The 22,160-nt window shown below is 37.6% G+C and overlaps 1 protein-coding gene across 5 annotated transcripts in view; it reads right to left on the bottom strand.

Annotated features, from left to right (window-relative positions):
* EPB41L2 (erythrocyte membrane protein band 4.1 like 2) overlaps positions 1 to 22,160 on the bottom strand; it is a 69,867-nt gene that overhangs the window by 11,906 nt on the left and 35,801 nt on the right. The window contains exons 11-18 of one of the 5 annotated variants that reach the window (XM_027751500.2): positions 17,995 to 18,167; positions 14,893 to 15,071; positions 10,419 to 10,481; positions 7,538 to 7,684; positions 6,053 to 6,157; positions 3,117 to 3,269; positions 2,025 to 2,078; positions 1,246 to 1,806 (exon numbers count right to left, since the gene is read on the bottom strand). In XM_027751500.2, the coding sequence (XP_027607301.2) occupies positions 1,246 to 1,806; positions 2,025 to 2,078; positions 3,117 to 3,269; positions 6,053 to 6,157; positions 7,538 to 7,684; positions 10,419 to 10,481; positions 14,893 to 15,071; positions 17,995 to 18,167 (1,435 nt within the window). The remainder of the gene's footprint in view (positions 1 to 1,245; positions 1,807 to 2,024; positions 2,079 to 3,116; positions 3,270 to 6,052; positions 6,158 to 7,537; positions 7,685 to 10,418; positions 10,482 to 14,892; positions 15,072 to 17,994; positions 18,168 to 22,160) is intronic. The other 4 variants (XM_027751569.2, XM_027751587.2, XM_027751639.2 and 1 more) reach the window with 4 other exon arrangements.

Raw genomic sequence — 22,160 nt, 5'->3', positions numbered from 1 at the left:
ATTCAATGTAAGAATTCTGTAAGTCAACCACTTCTTTTGACAAAGCCATTTAGAGTTAGCTAGTGGTGTTTTCTGCAACATCACAAAGAAAGCAATTAACCCAGGGTCTCTAAGCTAGTGAACTCATGACTTATCTCATTGGAGCAGATTTTCAATATTTTTATGAACTAAAGCCGTTTGATATTTTTCTAGATGCATCAGCTGCTATCTCCTTTTGATTTTGGATACACATGGGGTGAAATCCCAGGAAAAAACAAAAAAACCCCTTTCTTTCCCTCTACACTCTTGCATACACAGCAGCTCTTCTCCCCTTTCCCTAAACTATGTGCTATTAGGAAGCATGGGTGCCTGCAAATTTTAAAGGTCTAATAAACTAATTCTTTCACATCATTAATCATAACAGCTGTGTATGCAAAGAAGTTGTTTGGATTTAAAAGTAACGAAAAAAATTTGCCACTGTTACAAGAACAAGCAGGTAGATAACTACCAAAAAAATCATCTAATTGTTGAAAAACTCAGGAGATCATGACAACTTTACAAAGACATACATCTCTGCATTTAATTTTTTCCATTTCTGCTTCTTTATAAAGTTTGCCCAGTAATGAACTTTAGAATCCATGCATTCTTCCTTAAAATCTATAGCACTAGAAGACTTCATAGAAACATTGTTATATGTGCCTCATCACTTAACAGTGCTCTCACCTATGCAATTTCTAGCCATACATATTCTAGCCTATAAATCCATAATATAGAAGGAGAAAAAAGAAAAAGGCAAGAAAAGCAGTGAGTAATGGGGGGGGAAGAAGGAACAAAAATTTGTGACGATTGTTTTCTGATTTCAATTGCTAATTTCAATAGCTTTCCAATCACAATTACCTGTCATGGACTTGTCAAAAACAATTGACAAATAGACAAGACAAGACTTAAAACATTTGAAACATGAAAATAATAAATATACATTATGTAAGTGCATATAAAATAAGGAGGAGATAAAAAAAAAGAGATATCAGTCTTCGGAAGGTTTGCCTTACTGGTGATTCTCACTCAGTTCTAGCAAAAAGTCAGAAACCATAACTGAAGGAGACAGAATTTCACTGCTCAAAAATGGTTTCCCCTTCCAAATGATCTGAATCTTGTTGGATGCCAGAAGATGTGGAGGAATAGGAGAAGAAGAAAGGCAGGTATATTTTTCACCCCAAGATATATCTCTGCTTAATCTAGTTGTCATACTGTTCTACCATTTACCTCAGAACAACAAATTAATTGTGGTGCAACATCAATGTCAACATGAGACACATCTCCATTGAGTTTGAGCTGTTCCTCCTCTTTTTCTTGACCTAAATCTTGCTTAACTTGCTCTGACAATTTCTTCTCTTCTGTAGCTACGGTAACTGTATTTTTCTGGACCAAATCTTCGGCTGTAACTTGTGTGTGCTCAACTGGCACATTTAGTTTACTGCCTTCTGGTGTGGCTTCCACATGCTGTATTTTTTCTTCATGTTCTTTCCTTTTCATGTCTTCCTCTTCTTCCTGTTCTTCCCTGATGACTTCCTCAATTGCCCTATGATGTGGCTGGTATTCTCCCACCTCTTCATCCTCACTCTCACTACTACTGCTGCTGCTGCTACTATCTGATGGCAATGATGACGAGTCCTTTTTTGACAGATGCTCCACCTTACATGTTTCCCCAGCATCAGTGGCAACTTGCATTTTCCCTTTGTTGGTTTCGTCTACGACTACTGTTTCTTCTATCCCAAACTCTGCCTGCTTCTTCTCCTCCACTATGTCCAGAGTCTCATGTGAACTCTGCACAAAAAAACATGGATGAGGGGAAAAAAAAACAAAAGTAGAGTATATGAATAAATAAAAATGAAATAAACAAAATTAGTTGATGGCTGGTTCATGTCATGTAGAAGACAAAAGATGGTTGTGATGGTTAACTGAAAAAGGAAAGAAGGGAAGAATGAAGATGGATTGGAAAAGTTAAGAGCCAAATTTAGTCATGGAAAAAAAATCTGTAGAACCTTATCAGCATTGCTGACTCCAATACAAGGCCCTTCTGCTCTGGAAGCATGTCTCTGTGGAACAAAAAGCAATCAGAGGACAAAAATCAATGCATAACCCTTTTCAACAGTGCAACACTCTCCAAGCAAGCTTTTAAGAATGTATATACACACGATACTAGACAGATATTGCATATTCACTGCAACATTCACATAGAACTATGCTCATTTCCTTACACTTCTTTTAAATATTTAATCAAAAGTAGGTAAGAATTGCGGATATTATTAATTGGCATAAGAATTGAATTATGAAAGCCTGAAAATAAAAAGCATGAATGCATTGGCCTGTGATGCTATCAAGGCAGTTACTTCACTCAGTTAAATCAGGAATTAAGAACAAATAATGTTAAGGGAAAATAAAAAGAAAAAATAAATTAACATTCTACTAGCAGTTTATCATAATTTAAAAAAGATACGGAATACATTATTATATGGTTTTAAGAGTTGTTCATCTTTGGTCTGTTACTTTATGAAACTTAACAGATAAGACTGTTTAGGGAGGCAAGCTGTGAGAACAGCAATACATGACTACCAAGAAGATCCCATTAAAATTCAGTTTGGAGGCAAAATGATGATACTAAAGCAGCTATATTAGTATTTGTTCTGTAACAAAATGATCTGTGATGGATATCGCAGAGAACCCACTGTAAATGATAACATTAGGTAAGTAGGGTAGGGGTTTTTTTAATCTAATGTATTTTTAGTTTGCGAAGCCTAGCCATGATATTTTTAGTGAACAGTTTGCAGCAAAATTAAAGAGTTCAAATCATAACAACACAAAAATCACACATCATCTGTGACTTAATCCTAGCTTTTACTGCTGTTTACCAAGGAAAGCACCTAGGGAGGGTAAGTTTAAACAAGGACCGACTCCCTCCTACTTCTGGAGCGCTGCAGATTCAGAATTTTGCTCTCTAGCTGGATCTCTCTCCGCTCTAATGCAAGTAGGCAGCTCACTGGCTCGGACACAGAACCGCAGCCCCATCCCGGCCCGGGAGGGCGGGGGCTCCGTGCCCTGGGAGCGGAGGGGATGCTGACCCCACGCCCAAGCACCTGGGGCGGCGGCGCGGCCGCGGCGCTGGCGCCGGTCTGTTCCCCCGCAGCGCCCTCTGCTGGCCCCGGGCTGGCGGCGGCGAAGGGCCCTCTGGTGCTGGCGCCAAAGCCCTCCTTACTAAACAAAATGGAGGTTATCTCCTCTTCTAGGCTCTAGACGGGTCAGAGAAAGGAAAGGAAAGAATTAGACAGCGACGAGCGGAGCGGCAGCCACCTACAAAGGAAAGGTCTGGCGAGAGAGAGACGTGACAAAGGCAAGGAAAGGCTCGGCAGGAGCAGCGGGGCACGGGCTGCCCCGGGGCGAGACGAGGACAAGCTGGGGGGGGGACACAGCACAGCCGTGCCTCCACCATGCACAACACACTACGGGAATTGAAAACATCGACGTCCACACCGATTTCCCAAACAGAGCAGTTTACTTAGGTGGTAACTCATTTGCTGTCGGGGGTTTGTCCCCCTTTAAAAATCCATTTTTGACACCACCTAATGCCCAACTGGCACAGAGCCCAGAGCTGTCAGACACGTTTGCTTGGATTTCATACACACAATGCTGAAATGTTAAAATACTTCTTATTTATTTATAATAAATGTTACATATAGGCTTTTCAAATGCTCAAATAACCTAAGCAAATTCGTGTCTATTAAAAATCTGTTTTCAAAAACCCTTTCCCATTTTACTGGGAAAACTAGTTTTATTTAAACATACATAAAAGTCTATAATTGCTTTAAAGCATAAGTTATGTTTATAGTCTGGTCTATTTTCTGTAGGACTATAAATCTGTATGGGTAAGCAAACTTTAAAAATTCATGGGGGTACAAGCCCTCTGAAAAGGCTAAAATTCTTTATTCCAGATTTCGTTCCACAAGCTCTCATAAGAAGTTAGAAGTAAAAGATGTTAAAATAAAAAGCCAGCAATGTACAAATACTGAACAGGGACATAACACACATTTTGACAACATTCCATAAGAGACACTGCAGTCTTAGAAAAGGGCACTACAGAGAATCAGGGCAGAAGCACATGCCAGAGGAAAGCCAAGGTGCCAAGCAGACAACTGCAGCCTGTGTGGATTCACTGTGGGAGTAGTGATGTAGAATCGAAACTAACAGAACTTACACCATGCTACTATGCATATCCTGCAACACATATGGCATGCAGAAGAATAGAGAAGGAAAAGAGAAAGAACCCCTATATTGTTTTCCCTACAACAAAATTTAAAGTTTACCTCAAACGTGGCTAAGAAAAGTTATTAAATCTGCCTTCATGAAACACTGAATATCCATCAGGGCAATGCGTTCCTCACCCCCACTTTCTTTCCCTAGTTTACTACACCCAGTAAACATTCATCTATTAACATATTACACTAAAAGGCAAAAATGTTCATGATCCTCCTTTTACCATGCTCTGGTACCTTGTTTTCTGACCACTCAAAGCAGTTTTAAAAAAAAAAAAAAAGGCAAGGGAAAACCAAAATCTTTATCTGGTATGTGGTTAGGCTGTGTGCTTCTCTTTCTCACCCTCACCTCTTATATATATACAATTGAAGAGATACATAGCCCACTTCTTTGAATTTTATCGCCTTCAAATTTTTGGGTCTTCCAGTCTTTTAAAAAGGAAACCCTAGTCACACAATTTGTTTGATAATGTAACCCCTGTTCCCGGAGGAGGCATTTAGTAAAAATGATTAAATGATAGAATTGGTACTTTTCATCAATTTTGTATCAGCCTGCCAAGATGTTTAAATTCCTGGCAAATTCCTTCTGGTACACAGTCATACATTCTGACATGAAATACTGTTTACGAGCTGCAGAAGATGGATTAAAGAAAAAAAATATTGTGGGTATCCATAAAATAAAAACATTTAATGTATTTATTTGTGACATACATCTCAATGTGGTATGATTTTTCTTTAATTAAGTCACAGATGCTGTGCGCTTTTGAGAGTACGGTGACATAGAAGAACAGTGGCACAAAAGAGGTGTACCCAAAGCAACATTTCTCATACACAGAAAATTACTTGTTTACAAGTATTTCTACTGGAGCAAAAGAAGGATGAAAAGAAAGAATATTAGCAGTGGTATCCCTGCTTTATTCTCGTCTATTGTCCAACTATCCTAAAGGACAGGTAATACGTAAAGTCCAGAGATATGACTGAGTCTACTAATACCAGCAAATTTATAAATTGGGGATAACAAAAGACTTGAACACAGACTTCTTTGTATCCATCAACAAATAATTCAGGATGGAAGTACAGTTTCCCAATCATCATATTTTTATGTGTTACTGAAATAGGACTGACAGCTTCACATTAACCTAATAGACCAAAAGTGACGTAAAAAAGCAACATCACAATTGCTACTCATCATCACTATCACACTGCTACTAGTCCCACTGGTTATATAGTGCTTTTCATTGCACAGATGTTAAACCAGCTTATCAAGGACAAAACCTCCCTCTTTTCCTGGATGAAAAGAGAGGTACAGAAGTGTGGAGGTACTCAGAACCGGGTTGCCTTTGAAGCAAAGCATTATTGATTTGAATAATGATTCGACAGTGAACACATAAAGCAAAAGGTTCCTATGTGAAGTGTCAAATAACTGCAGGCAATTATTTCCATATAGAATGGAAATACATATTTTGCTGTCATCCTTGTCACATCAAATACAGTAATTTCCCAGTGAAGAATTGTTTTTCTTTTCAAATAGTAGCAATTCAGAACTTCGCGGTTAGTTTGATGTTTAAGCAAAATGTTGCTGGCATTCATGTGTGTATATATACAGATACACACACAGAGATCCTGGTTTACAACCCGACATTATCCTTTCAGTACTGGCTTTAAAAAGTTATTTCCATCAAGAAAGAAAAGAAAAAGAAAGAAGCGCCCAAGCTAGCCCGCAGCAGATACAGCGAAAAGGCAGTAGGTTTCAGGGCAGCCACCTTATCGGTTTCCTCAGGTTTTGCTCCACCAATCCATGGCATTGCAATCCATTGTTTCTCCTTCCCAGGCAGCGTTTTCACTTGGAAAATGTGGTCCCCTTTTTTCTATTTAATTTTCATTTTATAAAACCAGTGTAAATCAACAAGCAACGAGACAGACATACATTATAAATAATATAAAACCAAATCATCTGAAAGTGACAGAACATACTAGATGAGGAAAAAAAAAACAAACAGATAAAATAACTTGAAGGAGGCCTCAACTTCAATACAAAGAAATCAACACAAAAATACACACATCCACATAATAAAAACTAAGTTACACTTCTACATAAATGTCTATTTTAATCAAAAATATATTTAGCTATATAGTTATTAAATGACCCAATGTGTCATGAATATTTGAAAATATGACCAACATCTGTACCTGTGCAGATAGCGCTATGTATAGAAATATTAAGGTACTAGTCAGGAATTTGAGGAATTTCTTGGCAGTGACCGTAAATTAACAAAATAGCCATTAAAGAAGTGATCCATAGAGTCAGTAACTGTTATCTGTATGGACATACTCACAGCTCAGATTGCTTACATATCTTACTGAAATAGTGTCCTATTAACAAAAATAATTTGGTAGCATCAAGCCTGCTTAAATGAAAGCATACCTCTCTGAGGACTGAAAAGAACGCTTAAAAATTTAAGGAGATATGACAATACATTTAAGGAGAGAAGGGTGGGAACCATGCTGATAGAAAAGAATAACAATACAACATAAACTGATTGTTTTTGAAGACTGATTTGCTCTGCTACTCTATGAAAGAAGCTGCAAATAACCCAATAAAACTAAAAGTTTCACAACAGCAAGAGAAATTTATTTGGGTAGTTTTCTTGCCACGAGCATTCAGGATGATATTTGTAGAAAACTGTTTTCCATACTGCTGTTTCAATGTTCAGTCAGAAAGAAGGTATAGAGAAAAAGTAGATACATTTGTTTTATAGGCTTTTGAGGATTAAGACAGTAAATTTTAAGAACTTCATTAAATGTGCCCTACAGAAGTCAACACTGTACATTAACTGATCATGTAAAGGTCCTTCTGAAACAACACACAGACTATTTGTGTATTTATGCACAAGCTGTCTATGAAGAGTTAACGAGACAAAAAGGAGGGAAAAGTTCTATCACTGAAAAGTTATCTCCATCAATCTGTGTAAATCAGAGTGAAATTTAAGATGTCCTTAATATACCGGAAAATATTGCCATTGCTTCCATTTTCTTCTAATTCAGTTGTTCATGTAGAAAAATAAAATTCCACACACTATTTAAAAAGTCAGGCCCAATAGTAAGTGGTAAAAAAGTTAATGTATACTTAGTATAAACAAACACTACATTAGACAAATAAATGTTAATCTAAAGGACAAACTGCATTTACTGTATTACATACAGGGTTGTATGGGAACGCATGCGGAGAGGTGTCTGCAGTGACATACCCCTTGTGTCTGTAGGGACAGAGGTGTGATACGCCGCTTTTCCCACTCATTTGGGCGTGGTTCGGGTGTGGATTCCATGAAATTGCGCTTGAGCTCACTAATGCTAGCCTGGTGTTTCAGTAAGTCGTCCTGGGTCTTATCCAGGTCCTAGCAACCCGCAACATAAAACAAAGTAGGACAAAACACGACAACAAAAGCAAACTTAACTGGAAAAAAAAAAAGGAAACAAAAGCAACCAAACCAAGGAAAGTGCCTTGTGTCTGAAGAGGTGACCTTTGGGAAAGTGCCTTAAAATAAAAAAAGTTTAAGGATATAAGGGACCGAGATTTTTTGTTTTGTTTCTTTCATATTTTAAAGCAAAGGAAGAATAATGCCATGTATGGTTATTTAACAGAGGGCTACTTTCATCCAAAATATGAAACTATTAGCTCTTTGAAACAATAATAATTTCCAGTAGCTGTTTGCTTTCATCTAAAATTTGCAAGTACAGATGCAAATGTTTCAGAATACTGCACAGCTAACATAACTGAAGGTAGCTGTAAAAATAGTTGAACCCAAGGAGCATAAAAATGCATCTTTCTTGCTATTACAAGCTCCATGAAAAATACTTACTTCTGTGAACACAGTACTACACAGCCAAATATGCAAGCAGCTAACACCTGCTTAGCTTCAGAGGGACTACTCATTGTGCCTCTCATGTAGGCTTAAACTTACTGGAGGAATCAGATTCCAAGACTTAAAACCTGTTATCTGCCAATTCCACATTTAAGAACCTGGCAGCAGACAGACACAAGTAGGAACAGTTTCTGTGCATGGCAATACCAAAGAAATGATCTCTCTGAATTGCACCTTCATAGGCCAATGCCAAAGAAGACACCACAGCGTGAATACCAAATTAGATTTGTGATGACCCATTGAGGCTAAACTGCAGTACCTTGGATTAAATAATTACAAGCTAGTTTTTCACTTTGTACCAGATACAAAGTAGAGGTAAGGTTCAGGAGATATGCAGAAACATAACTGCTCTGGTAATCAGACGAAAATGTATCTGCTTGGCTTTCTTGGAAATTCATTATCCTTTCAATGCAATGGCTGGGCTTTGGTGGGGGGAGCAGATTTCACCCTGCTTTCATAATGTGTCCTCCTTCCAGTATTCTAGGTCTTGAGAAAAGCCTGTGTTGCCTATGCTTACTCTAACACAAAAAGATTTTTTCAGTATTCTGTAGTTAAATTCAAGTTTAAGCCTCCAATTCATTTTCAGTAAAGAATTAAAGGACAGAAGATTAAAATTAAATATTATCACTGCAGACAATTATTAATGAAGTTTTGTCAAAAGAATGTAATCAGAAATAATAATGTAGGTAATGAATCTGGGTTTTGTACAAAGATTTTACATACTATTTAGCAGATCATTCTGAAATTTTACTTTAACTCGGTTGGGATTTTTATTATCAGTGATCACAATGCAAAGACGCCTCACATTAGGTCATAAAAAATCCAACCCCCAAATTCATTAGTTCTAATTTCTTTTCATTTGCATATTCAGCCCCAGTAAGGGTTTGGTGCTGCACATCTATTTCCTAATTCTGTGAATAATCCCATGTGCAGTTTGAACACTTGAACCTCTCCCCTTCTGGCAGCTCAGTAGGCTTGTATTTTCACAAGACCACTTTTCATCCTGGACTAACAAATGAGACATTAGATATGTCCTCCTAAAGTCTGTAGTTCCTGAGTGAAGTAAAATCTTATGCCAAAGGCATTCTATTATACAACAATCATGTCATTATTTTAAAACCTGTCTTGGCTTGACACAAGGCACATTTCTTGGACTTGATCAAAGCACAGTTATGAAATGCGCACCTCCAGTGCTTTAGTAAGTTATATACAAGCAAATTTTCAATAGTGATCAAAAGCTGCAAAAAGCCATAAAACATTAGTTGGGTTACTGGGATCCATACAACTCCCTTTTACTGAACAAAACCACTAACTTTTAAAGAGACCGTTTTTGTGACAAAGGGAATTATTTATAGCCCCATCTGGATGAATGAAGACAGCAGTAGAATTTTCTAAGATATCTTCAGTTATTAGCTTAAGTTATTAACTACAAGTTAAATTATACTGATTATAACTACAGACAGTCTCTGATTAAATAATTGGGATTAGCAGTCTATGTGAAAATTCTTATAATAAAAATCTCTACTTCAGTGACTAAGCATTACTCATGAACATACTGTTCATAGTGCTTTGCTGTTGTGCATCTTCAGTGAAAGCCAACCTTAAGGAAGCAAAAATTATTTTTTGTTTTTCAAATGGAAGTAAAGCAAAGATTTCAGAAGATATTTAAACATTACTTTTGAATAGCTGATCCTTGCATCATTTCTCAATGCTCCTAAAATCAATGAGTGTCAGAACCAGAACTAGTTTTCTATACTTCTATGCTTGACCCTTACTAACTCCTTTTATTCAGCTAATGTATTTGATAAAGGTTGATTAAACTGGCAAAAGCTAGAAACCCTGCTCACAGAAGATGCAGACACTGAGAAGCAATGTACAAAAATCCATTTAGAATTGTGAATTGGACCCATGTGTTTGCTTTATCTAAATAGGGCTATTATTCCCAATTGCCACCTTGAAGATATCTTGCAAAAATATACAAATATACATTCAAGGTTCAAGATGAGGTTTTGTTGTGGGGTTTTTTGGATTTATTTTTTTTTTTAATTTAAACTCAGAAACTAGAATGATAACATGCAACATTTCCAAGCTGGTTTTCCCCATGCACTTCATGCACTGTGTCCGTAACAGCCTGCAAGTGACCTCCCATCCCATGCAGCCTGGCAGCCCGTGAGAATGGAGAGTATTTTTCGCATTACATACAAACCTCCAACATTAAATTGCTATGTCTGACATAAATATTTTCCCCGTCTACTCTCAAGGAATTGATCTGTGAAATTAAACCACATACAAAAAAAAAAAGAAACATAAAATAGACCAGCAAATAAATAAAAAAGGACCCTTATAATCAGACAGTTAAAAAAAGGAAATAAAATGGTTAGGTGAAAAGGCACTATACAGACAGAACCCACGGAAAATATAGGGTGCTAACAAGGCAGGCAGCTACGGCCAAGTTCAATTGTAAAAAAGCAACCACAAAAAAACCAACCACCTTCTGCTGTGCTTCCTCCTCTTCGTATTCCACCTATGTGAGCACATGACAAATTATCAAGAAAAGGAAGTGTTAACATATGCTTACAGACTAACACAGAGGCTTCATCTCTTTGTAAATGCTGCAAAGCGTGCTGTATTTACAGACCTTTACTGTTTCGGCCCCAGATGTCGAAATTAAGCGACTTTGGTCTTCTTTCACCTACATTGTTGTAGAATGGCTGAAGTAATTTTTGGCACAAGCGACATGAAAAATGGAAGTTTCACCCTGCGTCCCTTTCTTGCTGTACTTTTTAAGTGTTTCTCAGGTGAAAATTTAAGAATGAGTAACAAAGAAAAATGATATGCATAATTTCTATGGTAAGCAACTGAAATTCTGCAACAAGTTGATGGGAAAATGGAATCTAATCCAGGAGTTCTTTTGGGAAAAGTCTAGGGTTCAAGTCAAACATTTGAATACTGTATCTACAAACTGTCTCAATATTTTAGGAATGTTGCTGTCTTGGGATTAGTTATTTACACCCCTCTCCTCCTTTTTAGGTGAGTATATTCCTTCTTAAACTGCAATGCACTCTGTTGGAAATGGTAGCTAATCTTCGTATCTTCTCTCCAAGTATTCTGAATGCCTTAAGGAACAGCATCCTTTAAAAAGCAAACCACTTCCCAGTCTTTCCACAAATACAAATATCAACTGCTCAGATTAGAAAAGATGCATGTCGAAGTCAACACTCTGCAAGTATGTAAATCTGAAGAGAGGTTTACTTACTGCTCATACTGTTGTATTTTGGATTCTGCGTGAATGCACATTTTTGCATTTTTATTAATTTCTGACTTATCTTGAGTTCTGTTTTCTGTAACTTTATGTTACGAATTATGGATTGAATTAGGTTACAGAAACATTGAGAAAATCTTTACAGTCACTTTTTCATTATTTTAAAAACTTAGACTGGTGTTATAATGACATCATATCATATTTACTGTGTTTTTAACATGTACATCCGTTTAGCAAACTTTGTTAAATGTATCATTAAACAGGCCCTCCTCCTTTTTGGTTCTATAATATTCGGTTTCACATTTCCTGTGAGGATCAAAATAAAAGACCTTTTCCTAGTGCTGTAACATGCGCAGCAGACGTAAGGAAAGGAGGCATTTTGTCAGCCACTCCAGATGATCAGAGCAACACATCAATGTGACTGAGGCTTCTGTACAGCAATTTTAGCAGTGTATTCCAAAGAATGTTCAGACTTCAGTGATTCAATCTGACACAAACTGCAATCCCAGCTAATGAATGAAATCAGTCTCCACCTTAACTGCTGCTAGAAATTAAAGCATGTAGAAAAAGAAAAAGTGCCATGGACAGACTCAACTTTGCACACAGCCTTGCAGGGCTGAAACATCTGAAATCTGGAATAACAAAAAACTGATTTGCTGATTTTAAAGTGTTCACAGTTTTCTGATTTCAGCTTTTAGGAATTTGACTTTTCAGATCTAAATAGAACTTTAGAGATGTGCATTCCAGTCAATGCACGCGGAAGACATGCATTTTAAAACAAATTAATAGTGCAAGTAGAACTTGCAAATAGTATCAAATAATAACATCTGTTATTACACAGAGGACTTTCGGTATTCAGATTTATGGTCTCGTAAACATTTTGAACTATAAAGCAAGTCCACTTGCAGCTCAGTATCTGTAGAATTGAATGAAATTATGCATGCTGAAGGAAATCAGGCAGAAAAACCACAAGCAAAAAATTATTGACTAAAAATCCCATGATGGCAATTTTTCACAAAGAAGATGCTAAAAAGATACAGATATACACATGTGCGTGCATGTGTGTGTGTATTTATATATATATTTACAGGCATGTACATAGACATATCTCTATACTAGGAAGTGTGCAAAACTGAGCAAGCCTTGGGAAAACAAGCCTAAAAGCCATGTGCAAGTGTCAACATTTAAGCAACAAAATTACACACCTCCTCTTCCTCTGCTTTGTCATTCAGGTCACTGCCATTAGAGCCACTAAAGGAGTTCGCCTTTGGCTCCAGGTAGCAGAGGGACAGAGCAAGAGGAAGGGAAAATGTGAGTGAAAAAGGAATAGACTGGAAAGCAGACAGAAGCAGCACAAAGATAAGGAGAAAAGAGGGGATGAAGGAAGGAGAAGTAATAGGAATATAGTGCTGAAGGCCAGGTGGGAGGAAAGAGATGCAAACATCAGGAAGGCTAGGAAAAGTAATATAGCCATCCTCATCGAGCAGCGAACGGAAACTAAAAGAAAGGCATCTGAAGAAGCTGAATGAGACACACAGCTCAGTGCTTTTGTAGTCATTTGTATGGATTTTTCCCTCAACAGCAGGGGAGCCTCGACTAGCTAGGGGTCTCATAGATTCAAAGATATGATTTGGTGAAGCTGTTTTAGTTTTATTATGATCTGATGTTTGTTCCACTGAACTGCACTCTGAAATGTCTGGGATGGTAAGGAGGGGCTCTCCAAAGGAATCTTCCTCTGAAATATCTGAAAGCATGTCTATCTCACGGACAGGTGACAAGTTTGTAAGATGAGATGACACAGAATGGATGGGTAGTGATGACGGGTGTATGTGAGTGAGTTGAAGAAAAAAATTCTGTGCACAGTGGAAAATGAAAGCACAACAAAAAATGCAAGTTTGAAGGCACGTGAAGAGGGAAAAAAAAGAAATTATTAGTTAGTGAAAACTTTTACTTAGAAGAAGGGATAGCTCTACTAAAGCAATAGAAATAAAAACAAAAATTTCCTTGTGTTTTATAAGCAGCCAACTTGTTTACTTCTGTGAATTATGAAAGGAACCCATTACGAATCTTTTGTTCTCAGGCTGTAAAGAACTGTGCACTTTTGAACTGTAATAGTCACAAAACAGATGGAAGCAGACAGACATTCAAAGCTTTGGCAGAAAGGTCAGAGGACAGTGCAGTACACAAAAGGCAAACTGGTATTTGATTCTTGGGTTTATAACTATTTTCTCTAAGACTTTAAGAGAGCCAGAAAGAAAAAAGAAAGATCTGCGCTAGGGAAAAAAGAAAGCTGTTCACAGAATAGGCATGTGTTACAAACCTTACTGAACAGCTTCCTGGAACAACTTCCTGAAATACTGTCTCTTTTTTTTTTCTCCTCTCCTCTGATTAAAATATTGAAAGATACACAAACAAGGGAGTATCACAATTATCAAGCCCAAAGGCAAAACATAGTCATTTATTTTACCATCTTTCTCGCATGAAGAAACTGTGTGCCTTTTTTCTAGGCTAATTCAAAAGTATTTCAACTTGCCAGCAAACAAAAAAAATGCCACTATGGTATTGTTGTCTTCCTAGACTTGAATGCAGTGGAAACATATGAACTGTACAGAGAAACTCAGCAGTCTCGCTAGGAATAAAATGGGTAGCTAACTTGCAAAAATGTTTGAAGACAAAATTACTCTTTAAATATTAAAATAAGTTCTGGAGAATTGCTGAAAAAGAAATTATCCGTAAGAGAGAAAGAGTAGCAGATTTTAGTTGACACTTTAGGAGAAAATTTTTACATCAAATCATACAAAATCTAAATTTAATTTTTTGACCTATTTCCCTTATAGCTCAAACAAACAAGACAAGTAAATGTGTGCAACAGGAACAGATCACAGTACTCAACTTTTCACAGAAATCTACACCTCAGTCAACATACAAATTTTTAAAGGATGAAATAATTCTTCAAATGGCTACTAAAATAATACTATTACCTATGGTAATTAAATTCAGTCATAATATCTCCAACTTTGTAGTTGGGTGTAGAATGTAGAAAATTCTGTAGTTTGTAGAATGTACACACCTGTGGATGTATATTAGCATTTCTTTTTAAAATCTGAACAAACTAAGGAAATGAATAACATTATTTACCCTTTGAAACAGTTATTCAAGAACTCATGCAAGCTTACTAGAATTCAAATTAGATGTATAGCAATAAAAGAAACCCTAGCTCAGTGCCATTTAGAAGTTTGTATTCTCTTTTGCTTACATACACTTACATGAAGGTAAACCCACAGAAAGCACTTGACAATTTTACTTGAATATTTTAATATGATGTTCCGTATGATGTTCAGAAGCAATAGACACTAAATAACCATACATGGACAAACACCACATGAACAAATAATTTTGGTGTGAAAATCAGCCATACCTTTCCATCCTGAGTCAATTCTAATTGTGGAGTTTTGACTGGGCTTCCATCTTCTTCTCTGCCACCTTCTTTTAAATTAGCCTGACCAGCAGCTTCAGTGTCAAGGATTTTATCTCCAGCAGCCTGGCCTCCAGTAGCAGAGAAGTCTCTTAGACTTTGGTCTGAGATACCCATAGGAGCTATTGGAGAACAAAATAATTTTGGTTAATTGGGGTAAGTTGAAACATTTTGGATTTAAGTCTTCTTAACAAAAGTGGTTTATGATGATGTCAGCAATGAGTAATACAAACTACTTACTGAGTGATACAATATTTGTCAGCTTCTTGGCTTTATAAAAAGTCTATGGTTCCCATTGCACTGATACGAACAGCAATGTTCGTTGTAAAATGTGCACTTACTATGCAAGGGGAAAAAACCCTCACATTATCAAACAGGTATTTATCAACTTCTTGATTAGTCTTGGAAAATAAACTGAAGGTATTGTTCTTTGGACTGTGTAAATCACCATAAAAAAAAGAAATAAGCAACAGTATTTTGTGGAAATCCACTATTTGAGAGGACTACTTTAATGCAATATAGAAATAGCTATGCATATAACTGTAACAGTATTTTTCGCTGGAACCTTAGCAAAACTGCACAAAGGGTTCGATGAGAGTAAGAGCTTCCCTCTACATGCTGGCAAAAAATGGAAAGTGGAAATACTAAATATGTACACTTGAATATAGTCAAAGCACAAGGGAGTGAAAAGCCTTAAACTAGGGGTGTTTTCCTCTTATTTGATTCAGAGTAATAGGATTGATGGGAAGGATGGCTCTTTTTTTTTAAATCATGATGACTGGCTTAGTCAAAATAGTAGTAATGAAATAGAGGACAATTCAATTAAATTAAGGAGCTTTAATAAACACAACTTTGATATAAACTTAATTAATTTAGTAATGTCCTATAATACCTCCATATGCCTTTGCTTTACAAAGCCAAGGTGCAAAAAGTTGAGAGGAAGAGGTGTTTCTTGGAGTACCTTTGAGGGACATCCTCTTCTGAAAAGTCTGAGTTCCATACCAGAGATGCCCTTAAGCTGCAGAGAAGTCAAAACCAGCTAATGGAAAATGTGGCATTTGGGATGTTAGGCTTTCAGGGGGCCTCTATAAGTAGTAAGTTCTGCAACTTAAGCTTCTGATCCCTTCTTGGGTGCAAATAGAGCATTTTTTGGGTGTACATCCCTGAAGTTCCAGAAGTAACTTTTGACAAATCACAGAGTAACTTAGGTTGGAAGGAATATCCAGAGGTCAGCTAGTCCAAACTCCTGTACAGAGAACGTCCAGTTAAACCAGGTTGCTCAGGGACTTGTCCAGTTGAGTTCTGAGCATGTCCAAGGTATTTTTTAAACAAAGAAACAAAAATTTCTTACTTGTAACTAAAATTTGCTGTGTCTTAACTTGCAGGCAGTCCCCCCTGCCTTATCACTGGGCACCTCCAAGAAACACACAACTCTGTCTTTATGTTCCCTGTCAGTAGCTGTAAACAGCAATATGTCACTACAGCCTTCTTCTATTAAAGCTGAAAGATCACAGTTCCCACAGCCTCTCCTCATATATCACAGGCTCCTGGCCAGCTCTGTGGCCCTTACTGGGCTCCTTGTAATATGTCACCGCCCATCTAATACTGTAGAACCCAAAGATAGACACGGTATTTCAGGTATGGTCTTCACGAAGTACTGAATAGAGAGGGATAATAATTTCTTCTAATATGCCAGCTGTGCTCTTGCTAATACAAGCCAGGATACAGTCGGTTTTCTTTGCTTTAAGGGCACAGTCGTGTTGACTCATGTTCAACTTGTTCCGTGGGAATCCTCAGATCCTTTTGTGCAAAGCTGCTTTCAGAGCAATGTTTCATGACGTTCAAAATTTTAACTGTGATGCTTCTGTAAGAGTGAAAGTTTGGGCCTGAACACATGTGCACACACGCCTGTATTCTGTAGATGATGTACAACGGATCCCAGAAAGTCTTGATTATACAACCTCTGAGAGCTGGGAAGAATTTAAATTGTTTCTAACCAAAAGAAGAAGAGGAACTAAACCAGAGTCAGACAGTAACACTGATGTGGTGACAAGACTTTTGGTTGCCACATGGACTCATCACATGCTGTCAGTGCAAGCATGTTTGCCTCTTATTTCTACTTTGGTTCACAGAAGGTAAGACTTGGTAGGTATTCCAAGCAAGTGTCAGAGTTTGTTCATTTGTCATAGTATAGAAGAATGAATATTTGCAGAAGCAAAACTCTTGTAAGTAGAAGATTTTTTAAGAAAATAAGGTGCAGTTGACAGCTCAGTTGTAGCTAAACTTACATAATTGTTATGGTTCACTTTTATTCCAGTGAAGCTTCATGTTATTTTCCTGAAGAGTTATTCTATTATTTATCATTACAGAAGTCATTTAGAGTAAGACATGTGCTTATACATCTCTCACACATACTGCTGGCATACTTGCCTTTGAAAAGAATGCCTGTTTCCAATAAAGGAAACCAGACAGTATTTCTGCTCAAAGAAACCGAACTCTAGTAATGACAAAAAAACCCCAAACCCTTTAGCTATTCAAAGTCAACATAAAATTTTTTAACTAAACACTAAGGTATTGAATAAATATACAAGAATAGCAATATACTGAACTAAATGATAGAAAACTAGGAAAAAAACTTGTTCATCCTTTTATGTTTATTGTAGAGACATTCAGGCCAACCTAGATCCCAAAAGATGCCACTGACCAAACAATTCTGATTAACAGCCTATAATGCATGCCTATCCCATAAAAAAAGATATGAGTAGTGTACACGGATGCTATGTACCCAGAATAGAATTCTCCATATATTCACAGCAGTGCCATACAATTTAGGCAGAGACTTAACTTATTGTTTAGGTCCCCTAACATTGATAAATACATGAAGTGGCTACTCCTCACACGTCACCCATTAGAAACTGAAATTCATAAATTTTGTCAGTTGACCTTCTGGCCATCCATAATGTCGATATTTTTGAATGTTGGTCAGATCAGAGTGACAGCACACAATGTAATCATTACACTGAAAAAATATGTCAAATTTCATACCTCCATCAAGGCTTCTGGAAACACGTTTGCTTGACGTGCGTTCGAAGTACGGAGCTGGTCTGTCTATGAGGTTGCTTGCCTGCCGTGTCTGTGCTTGCGTACGTCCACTGTAGCGGAACTTGGAACCCAAGGTTAGAAACTTTGCTTTTGGAGGCTGTTCCGGTGATACAAGTCTAGAAAGAAAGTATGAGGAAAGTCAGTTAAAAGGGTTTTATTTTAGGTATTTAATTAGGTACTTTAAAGCTAGTTATTGTATTCCAGCTTCAGTCCATGTGCATAATTTGTGGTCTCCAAAAAAGGATTCTACTGCAAACTCTTCAAAGACCTTCCAAAACAATGCATGTTATTTACTATTTGCAGTTGGAGTGACACTGATAACCATCACATTTTTCCACAGTATGACTAAGCATCTGGGATTCTCATGGTGCTATCTTGGTTAAATTGTATTTTTTTGTAGAAAGCCAAGGCCATTATAGGTCCATGCAGAATACCTCTCAGATCTCTCTCCCTAGAATGTTACTTATAGTAAAAACTGTACGTTTCACTTCCACTGTCTTTCCTATATTCTGAGGTACCAATACAGCACTTGTTCCTCAAAGTTAGGGAATAGCATCTCAAAGTTGTATAGAATGCTGTATCAAGTGCAAAAAGACTGAGATGGCTGGAGAGTTGTGACCCAACAGTAAGTAGCCTAACAGTTTACAGTCAGACTGGTTTCTTCACAAAGTCATTTATACATTTACATAGGTTGATGTTTGCTGGATATAAGGAGTGGGGGGGAAAACCATACTGTGAAAGGGGTGAAAAAGAGCTTCAGTTACTTGTACTGTTAATGCTGGGTATGTATGTTTGTACCTTAAATATTGGAGTCAATGTCAAGAAAGTCCAAGTATCAATGTGGCAGAATTGGCTGTAAGAGATTCTGTTTTGTTCCCCCAGGTTTTGACATCACATGAGTTTGAAGACAGGTCCTCTATACCTCCCTGAATTTCCTTTAGTCTGAGGATCTCAAAGTTCATATTCATCTAACCCTCATGGCTTGTACTTTGTTTCTGAAATCTGAGCCATCAACTGCAACACCGAGGATACTGTTTGTACCTGTGCCATCCTTTTTGATAAGATAAACAGTCATCACTGCAAGAACTCTTCCCAGTCCCCACTTCTCTGGCAAGGCCTTTGATGTCATTTCCTGGATCAATGTAATGCTGCAAATACATGCTCACCTAGCACGGCAGTCTCCACGGCCTATTCTCTCTCTGTATAGAACTATCAAGATTATTGCAAATAGAGCTTTCTGATTTGAGGATCTGCAAAGAATGAGCAGCTCACTGAACATCAGCTTCTTTCAAGCAGAACCAGCAATTACTGTGCCCTTTGCATTGAGGACGGCACAGATTAGCAAGCGAGACCTCAGAGTAAGCTGACTTTGTTCTCTTCTTTTGAAGCATTTGCACAGGAATATCTGTGTCAGTGGAATCTGATCAACATATGTTAAAACAGTATCCAGTACTGGGTTCTGAAAACTATGACAGTTGTTCTAAAGATATGTCAGTAAAATTGAAGAGTTTTCAGATACCTAGCAAAAAGATAGTGAGCTACTATGGTGAGTTGACCCTGGCTGGATATGAGAGTCTCACCAAAGCCACTCCCCTTTCTCAGCTGGACCAGAGAGAAAAAGATACAACAAGAAGCTCATGGGTCGAGATGTCATCATGAGCTAAACAGACTCGACTTGGGGAAGAATTAATTGAATTTATTATCAATCAAATCAGAGTAGGGTAATGAGAAATAAACCCAATCTTAAAAATACCAGGCTTAATTTTTACTCCTAATTTGCTCTACCTCCTCCTCACCAGCAGGGCAGGGGGACAGGGAATGGAGGCTGTGGTCAATTCATCACACACATCAGTGTCTCTGACACTCCCTTCTCATAGGGGGCAGGACTCCTCACGCCCTTCTTCCAGAGTAGGGTTCCTCCAATGGGAGTCAGTCCTACAGGAAAGTCCCAATATGAGCCCTTCTCACAGGCTCTGGAGTTCTTCACAAACAACTCCAGCAAGGGTCCCTTCCACAGGGTGCAGTCCTTCAAAGAACAGGTTGTTCCATAATGGGTTCCCCATGCCATCAAAAGTCCTGCCAGCAAACCCTCCTCAGTGCAGGGTCTCAGTCTCCTTCAGGCATCCCTCTGCTCCAGCATGGGGTCCTCCACCATGGATCTCCATGGGCTGCAGGGTGATAGCCTGCCTCACCATGGTCTGCACCAAGGGCTGCAGGGGAATCTCTGCTCTGGCACCTGGAGCATCTCTTCCTCCTTCTTCATTGACCTTGGGGTCAGCACAGTTGCTTCCCTCACATATTCTCAGTCCTCTCCCCAGCTGCCACTGCTGTTGCACAGTAGTTTTTTCCCCTTCTTAAATACATCAACACTGTCACCAATGGGCTCAGCCTTAGCCAGCAGCAGGTTCATCTTAGAGCTGTCTTGCATTAGCTCTATCAGACATAAGGGAAGTTTCTGGAGCTTCTCACAGAAGCCACCCTTGTAGCCCCCCCACTACCAAAACCTTGCCATGCAAACAATACAGCTCAGTAGATTACCATTTTCTCTAAGAGAGTATGTTTATGGCTTTGCAATAGCACTAGCCAGAAGGATCCAATCCCCCATGCCTAAGGTGCACAGGCACACACCTGAATCTTAATCTGTTCCAACACATTTTTAAAGAAAACAGTTCAAGACAAACTCATCCACCCTTCTGCACTAAGGCTGCTTATGTAATAAAATTGCAACTATATGGAGCTTCACTTTCCTTGCTTCTGTAAAACAGTCTTTCTCCCCATTATTTCCAAGAGAGAATGCATTATGCACTAAGAGGAAGAAGGCTAAAAGGGTTTTTCCAAGGTTCCTTCTGTTCTTGATTTTCCAGTTTTGGCAAGGTTACAGCATTAACTGCCATTTTTATCTTCCACCCTGCTGAGATAAACTTTTAATCTTTTAATGTGGAAAAAACAAGAGAACTAATTACTTCCTGATTAAGGGCACTTGAATGGATTTTTTGTATTACAGGTTTAATTACATAAAATAACTGAAAACTATGCTTTTACCACTTTATGGTATTCTGAGGAGACACAAACAATTGTGAAAATTTCAAATAAAATCCCATAAAGTGTAAATATAAGCACGTTTCTGCAGATGCTGGTTAAGATCCAGAGCTGCCAGCTGAGCTTACCTCAAAAGATTAATGTAGATATATAGTCTGACTATATTTTTGAAGTAGATTGTTGCTCTTTGAAAATGGTACTGGAATCCCATGAGTTTGAGCTGATAATAAGTGAGTACCATGCCTTTTGGTTGTCATTTTCAATATTTCAGTATTTCATTGCAACTTTTTAAAATAACTTCATATATTGGCTGAATTTCCTACACATAAGAAAATCTATCTTAAGGTGGTTATTTGAGAAAAACTGAAACATTACATAAGACAACACAAGGAATCTTACCATGTTATACAGGGCATGCTAAGAAATTTGAAAGCTAAAAATATACATCTAAACTGTATACAATTTACTGTGGCATCATACACAAGCTTTACACACTGCAGCAATTGCTTTCTGCTTTTTATCTTTGGAGGAAAATAGAGCTGGATTTATTTTACTGTTTTTAAATCGGGATGAGACGTTCTGAGGATTTTCCGTCAGATGACATCAGTGGAATATATGGATTTTACAGAATGGTTGAAGTATTTATTACATAATTCTTGTTGTAATGTCATTCCTGGTTAGGAAAAGCCACTTCTGATTGGAATAAAATCCACTTATTTTTATTATGTCAGAATTTCTGTAATAAGATCATCTCATACCTATTAATGCTCCTGAAAACTTTCATACTTGCAAATGGTAGTGGTCAGTTTAGGATTTTTGACTTGAATAAGATTTGTTTTTTCTTTACTCAATTCTATTTTATTACTATAAAACTAGGTTATACAGTTTACCAGCAAAGTAAATCACTGCATGAGCTATTTGAAGAGTATTGATAAAAACTTTTCATTGTGCACAGAACTGCATGCTATTTATAGTAATAGACACCAGCCAAAGCAGACTTCAAATGTTCAAGAAGAATAGAATGCTTGATTATGTTAATTAACATAGTTAATGAATTCTATTAACATGAA

The sequence above is a fragment of the Pipra filicauda genome, unplaced genomic scaffold (assembly GCF_003945595.2).
Source record: "Pipra filicauda isolate LSUMZ 115617 unplaced genomic scaffold, ASM394559v2 scaffold23_size5868930_pilon, whole genome shotgun sequence".
Taxonomy (NCBI): domain Eukaryota; kingdom Metazoa; phylum Chordata; class Aves; order Passeriformes; family Pipridae; genus Pipra; species Pipra filicauda.
This window is presented reverse-complemented; position numbering and strand designations above follow the sequence as displayed.